General features: G+C 39.0%; 2 protein-coding genes across 2 annotated transcripts; both read right to left on the bottom strand.

Annotated features, from left to right (window-relative positions):
* Positions 1-1,311: 1,311 nt before the first annotated feature.
* On the bottom strand, positions 1,312-4,523 carry LOC149144374 (beta-fructofuranosidase, insoluble isoenzyme 1-like). Its single transcript, XM_089446789.1, has 5 exons — positions 3,657-4,523; positions 3,089-3,250; positions 2,511-2,755; positions 2,312-2,408; positions 1,312-2,077 (listed from the first exon to the last, which is right to left on the bottom strand). The coding sequence occupies exons 1-5, from the start codon at positions 4,506-4,508 to the stop codon at positions 1,904-1,906; spliced, it is 1,530 nt and encodes a 509-aa protein (XP_089302915.1). The 5' UTR covers positions 4,509-4,523; the 3' UTR covers positions 1,312-1,903.
* Positions 4,524-4,688: 165 nt separating this feature from the next.
* LOC149144373 (uncharacterized) lies at positions 4,689-5,268 on the bottom strand. Its single transcript, XM_089452136.1, has 2 exons — positions 5,065-5,268; positions 4,689-4,908 (listed from the first exon to the last, which is right to left on the bottom strand). The coding sequence occupies exons 1-2, from the start codon at positions 5,196-5,198 to the stop codon at positions 4,689-4,691; spliced, it is 354 nt and encodes a 117-aa protein (XP_089308262.1). The 5' UTR covers positions 5,199-5,268.
* Between the last annotated feature and the right edge of the window lie 252 nt (positions 5,269-5,520).

Below are 5,520 nucleotides of genomic sequence, written 5' to 3'. Positions count from 1 at the left end.
TCTTTCCTCCCTCCATGTAGCCATAACAAGTCTACTAGCATCGGGTACATCTGTGAGGTTCAAGTAAGCCTCCACATGACTTCTATTAGTCAAGCCCCATTGTAGAGTCATATGGTCCAACAACACTCGCAATATTAGTTGTCAGTGTCTCCTCACATGATGATGCTACCAAGTTGTCAGGCTGCACTAGTGTGTAACTCAATGTGGCTAGCGTCGTCTGGGTATCAGTGTTGATATCCCTAACTGGAAGATGCTAAGAAGGGGGGTTAAGCCTTTATCTAGGTGGATGAAGACCTAGTTTTGGGTTGCACCTAGCATTTTGTCTATTGTGTGCGAACCCATGACCCACCCTCTAGAATTCTCCCATGTAAAAGTAGTTAATATTGAGTCTAACCTGAAACTTAACCCATAACTTCCTCAAGAAGTATAGAGGTAACTTCCTATTATTGAAAGGAGGTTTATCAAATACCATAAACCACCTATCCATCCAATTGTCTAGAAATGGTTGGTAGGTGCACTAGTCCATTCAAATGTTTATGTTGACCGGTAAAGGTTGGTTGTTTCCTGGGTCAAGAAACAAAGACAACAAATAATGTTTATTAATGTTGAGGTCTATGATATGGTATGTATTTAGATCGGTTCTATAGTGTTCATACGTTTTAGAATTGTAATAAAAAATAATTATTAACTAGCTTTGTGCATTGGAGATGGATGATACAATTGAATATTAGACTTTGCAAGAAACACTCATGATGGTTCTCTGGTGTTTTGGAGACCTGTATCAATGGCCTCAATGTAGCTAAGGATTCATCAATTTCATCATTTGGAGTTCTTGGTTTGGGTTTGGTTGTTCTGAATTCTTGGTTTAGTGATGGTGGGTTTGGGTTCTGATCATGTTCCATATTAGCCAATTTCCTTTACATTTAATAAAATGATTGTGTTCAAGGTATTATTTTGGTTGTTTTCTCCAATTTTAAACCAAATTTAACCACAAAAAAGAACATTAGAATGCTTACATGGATTCCAAAAACAAAGTATGGCGTTGATTTGGTGCTCGAGGTTGTTCAAGAAGTAATAATTTAGCTCAATGTCTCCCAAAAACATGTTGCGTTGTCCCAATATAATAAAAATAGTGTTATATGTACATAAATAAAAACAATTAGGACACTTCACAACTCAAATTTATAATTTAAACAAATCCTTACTTAATTTTAATTTTAAGCAAATTAAACAGAAAAATATGCCGAAACAACTTCCAAAACAAATAACATAGAGAACAGCGTTTTTAAAAAGGGTTTGATGCGCTTTAAATAGTCAAAATATATAGTATTTTTATTTTAAAACATTAAAAGTATGATATGTATTTTAATATAAAATAAATACATACTTAGGCATATGCCTAAGTTTTACAAAAGTAACCATCGTTACGGAAGGAAAGGAAGTGCTATATGTATAAAGCCACAGTGAGCGCTTTATGTAATGAACGCTGCCACATAACAGTTTTATTTTATCCAAGCACCAGACTCTTGCGCTTCTAAAAAGAGTGCAGGCAAAGTGGAGGACGCAAAATCCACAACATTATTGAAGGGGACAAGGTCAGCGAGCACATATAAAAGTTCTTGAAACTAATCCCTGTATTGTCCCACCATGAACACTCCGCCAAAAGTCTTCAGCGAAATCCACATTACATTGAACGCTGAACTCATCACCTCACGTTGAATGCAGATTCTACGCGTCTTTATCTCGAACACACAACTTGGCTTCAACAGGGAAAAGCGAGCAACTGATTATAATAACCGTTTCAAAACACGGCACCAACTAACTAACTAACCACACCACGAAAATCTCCGCAATTTTTTGAAAAATTGCAAAGTTTTGATTACATCTCATAAAACCCATTTATTTATTTAGCGGAAGCCATTTCCCACGCGATTAATTTGCTGGCCCTGACAGTGGAAGTGCCGTTATTGAAGGCGTAAAGATGGGCGTCTTTGCCTATTGCGAGGGTGGGATAAGCTCTAGCAGTTATGCACGCCTTTCCCCCTTCTCCAAAGCTCTCCACGATTGAATGATCAACCTGCGTTTTCATTTCATCGCCGTTGCAACAACAAATTAAAAATATATATAAAAAATCAACGCCAAATCTTAAGATATATATTTAGTATGTGGTGGGAAAATATTAAAACCTATATTTAGTTTTTTGTGCTCTCACAAAGATAGCGCACTAGCAGTTTAGAAATGAATAAAAATTGCTAAAATCTTTACACTTCACAGGCAAAACTTAGAAAAAAGTTATTGTCAAACAGCTTACCAGGACTCGCAATGAAAGGCTCTTCTCCTTGAAAGAACCCACATGATTCACGAAAGTTCCATATGCTGTCTTATCAGTGTCGCTCAGCAAAGACGATCTGCGAGCATTCACACAATTTGACAAACATTAACGTGCTGTCTTTTGTCTGGGATTGATTGATTCAGATCAATAAGTTTTCACAATATTTATGAAGTTTTACCTGCTCTGGTCACTGCACATTAATAACTTCAATTCTTTTCGATAGCGAACGATCTGAAAAAACACAGCAGTGCGTTCATTCAAGTCCTTGGAAGCTAAAACAAGCAACCCAAATGGCCCAACAACAGTCCTCGCAGCTGACCCCAACTGGCTGCACAGCTGTTGAGCTGTCAAATTTACTTCCACCTCATCTTCAAACTCTGCGATTTCAGGCCTCGGGAGATCGAAGGAGACTTCCACATCGACCTAATAATAGCAAATCCAATTTCACCAAGTAAATTTAAAAAACGAAAACAGAGATTACAAAAAGGGGGGAATTCTTAAAATCTCTGAGTCATGAAAGGGATCTTTGCTTCAGCTAAGATCATAGAGGACCTGTTCGATTTTCCTGCTATTAGATGAATCCGAAAAATAAGCACAAGAACTACCAACTTTTACAAGAAAAAGAAATATCAGAGCAATTACTTAACCTAAATCAGAGGAAGGAGGCATGAATCCTTATCCCCTGAGATTGTTAGGGGCAACAATTCCGAGGCAAAAAGTATTGAAGTAAAGGAATTTAATGTATCTGACAAGCACCTGCGCAGCGTTAATGCCTGCAATTTCTACAACGGATCCACTGCTGAGATCTATATTCTGTTTCAATGTTTTCTTTCGACGAAGAGCTTCTACTTCGGAAACTGGCCACTGTAAAAGCCGCGTTCTTGTGGCGCTGTCTAGCCAGATGGTTCTTGGAATCGCCTTTACAAGAAAACCGCATACGTTAATAAGCATAAAAACGTAAAACATAGAAATACAGCAACGCAGAATCAGATTCTTAGCTTGAGAGTGATTTCAATGAATTAAAAACCTTTCTAAATATTTGTTTCCTAATATTAGACACTAAAATCAAAAGGGATTGGGTATGTACACTAGATTAAATTAATCAGTCAAAAACGTGTCAGGAATTTTTGTCTTTTCCGAATAAGAATTTCTCGTCTTGTTTCATAATCAAAAGAAGAGAATATTGCTAACCAAGTAAAGAGTCTTCGCGCACAAAACTAAGAAAATCTAAAGTTTCACACAGAAAGTCTCCTTATCTTAAAAACGAGAATGTCTTATCCGTCTCCCTCAACCTTTAATCTAATTAATCTCTTACAGACTTTACCTGAACACCGGCCCAACCCTTGCTGATATCATCGGACACGCTATCCGATTCGTTGATCCATCCCCACAGAATTCGCCTCTGCTTATTTTGATCAAAAAATGTCTTGGAGGCATAGAATTTCCCATAGTCATATCTCAATCCATTTTCGTCGTCGCTGCTGGTATTGTCTGGCACGTATCGATCCATGTCCCGCAAGTAAGTTCCCAGAGTATAATACTCGTACCTGTAATCGTCCAGACTCACCTTCAAAACATGTTTAAGTGAATGCCCAATGGCGGAGGTGTCTACTCCTTGGTTCCCAGAAAGAGGAACAGGGTAAAAGTCAGGGCATTCCCACATTCCGGTCAATTCCGACGAATGTAGAGGATGCTTTGCCTTCACCCAGTGAACGAAGTCCTTGCTTTTGAATAACAAAGCCACTCCTCCCCGATTTCTCTTATTTCCAACTAGAATCCTCCATTTTCCATCGTGGCCAAGCCATCCGGTGGAGGGATCCCTGAATTCGCTCCCGTTGATACCAAATTCTGGAATCAAAAGAGGATTCTGAGGGATCTTTACCCATTCCCTCAAAAGAGGATCAGTGGCATCCTTAGGAACAACCATGCTCTGCAGCTGTTGGGATGAATTGGCCCATCCTGTGTACAGAATCACAGGCTTGTCTCCGGGCAGTAACGTTGCGGAACCAGACCAGCAGCCCTTTATATCATACCATTCACTCGGAAAAATGGCAGTATCCAGTGAATGCCAGTTAATGAGATCCTTGGAAACAACATGGCCCCAGACAATATTTCCCCACACCGCTCCTTGAGGATTATACTGATAGAAGAAATGGTAGTATCCCTTGTAGAACATGGGCGCTGCAAAACGAAAGCAATCAAAATTCATCACAGAGAATATTAAATCTAGAAACGATTGAATGCATGTGTTGAAACCGAATGAAAAGCTCACCATTTGGATCTGTTGGGCATACAGGCAATCACAAACAAACGAAAAGAGAGTTAGAAGATTGGTTCAAATCCCAAAAGAGAAATCTTAAATGTGAAATCTGAAATAGTATGGAATATGCAAACCATTCATCCAGTTCTTCTGAGGCTGAAAATGGTAGGCTGTGCGATACCGCTGTTCAACGCTTGTGCTCGTTCGGTTAACAGTAAGCATCACATGGGAAGCCCGCGTAACAGCAGAAATGTTTAACCACAGCCATGCGAGAGCTATGGCATGCATCAGAACCCGTCGAGCCGATGATCCCATTCTGCAAGCAGAACCAAATACGGCGAAATAATCGCTGCTGAGTACGAAGATCCTCTCGCATGGCATGCCTTTATAGCACTCGGCAGTATAAACAATTAAAAAAATACAAAGAACGTCAGAGAATATGAGTCAAATTAAAAGGTACACAGAAAATCACCTGTTCATTTTCATAAGGCGCGTGAAAGCGAAAGGATTTTGTTTGTTATTTTTAAAGCGGATTGAGATCGATCGATCGTTGTTCTTGAAGGTTACGAAGTAGAAATTCCTATGAAGTTCAGACTCCAGACACATGCTCCAATTTCCTTTTTTTTTAAGCCATGTCCTTACTCCAGACACGTGCTCCAATTAAGCCATGACACATGTTCCTGACTTCCAACATTTCTGAACTGTCTTCTGCGTTTCATTTGTCCTTTTATGTTTACATTTCCATGTAAATCGATTACTGTAAGGATGCACATTTGGCAACTACTTGCATGGGATGAATGGGATTTCACGATCATGATTTTCCTGGGCGGGGTAAGTCGGGGGATGTTTTAAAGATTGGGGATATTTTTCCAAACCAACTATGAAATAAGATGAATTCTAATAGGGAGATTTTTATAAATTGGATAAT

The sequence above is a fragment of the Pinus tabuliformis genome, chromosome X, assembly GCF_031772625.1.
Source record: "Pinus tabuliformis cultivar Carrire ecotype Pingquan chromosome X, CPIR1, whole genome shotgun sequence".
In the NCBI taxonomy this organism is placed as follows: domain Eukaryota; kingdom Viridiplantae; phylum Streptophyta; class Pinopsida; order Pinales; family Pinaceae; genus Pinus; species Pinus tabuliformis.
Note: the sequence above shows the minus strand (reverse complement) of the source record. Positions and strands in the feature narration are given on the sequence as shown.

What these genes read in the sequence shown, in the direction of transcription:
- LOC149144374 (XM_089446789.1), bottom strand. Translation starts at nt 4,508, where the DNA reads ATGTTCTACAAGGGATACTACCATTTCTTCTATCAGTATAATCCTCAA. An exon ending in AGGGTTGGGCCGGTGTTCAG is followed by an intron (nt 3,251 to 3,656) that starts GTAAAGTCTGTA and finishes TTTCTTGTAAAG; the next exon opens with GCGATTCCAAGAACCATCTG. An exon ending in CAGGCATTAACGCTGCGCAG is followed by an intron (nt 2,756 to 3,088) that starts GTGCTTGTCAGA and finishes TGCTATTATTAG; the next exon opens with GTCGATGTGGAAGTCTCCTT.
- LOC149144373 (XM_089452136.1), bottom strand. Translation starts at nt 5,198, where the DNA reads ATGTGTCTGGAGTCTGAACTTCATAGGAATTTCTACTTCGTAACCTTC. An exon ending in CGCCTTATGAAAATGAACAG is followed by an intron (nt 4,909 to 5,064) that starts GTGATTTTCTGT and finishes TTCTGCTTGCAG; the next exon opens with AATGGGATCATCGGCTCGAC.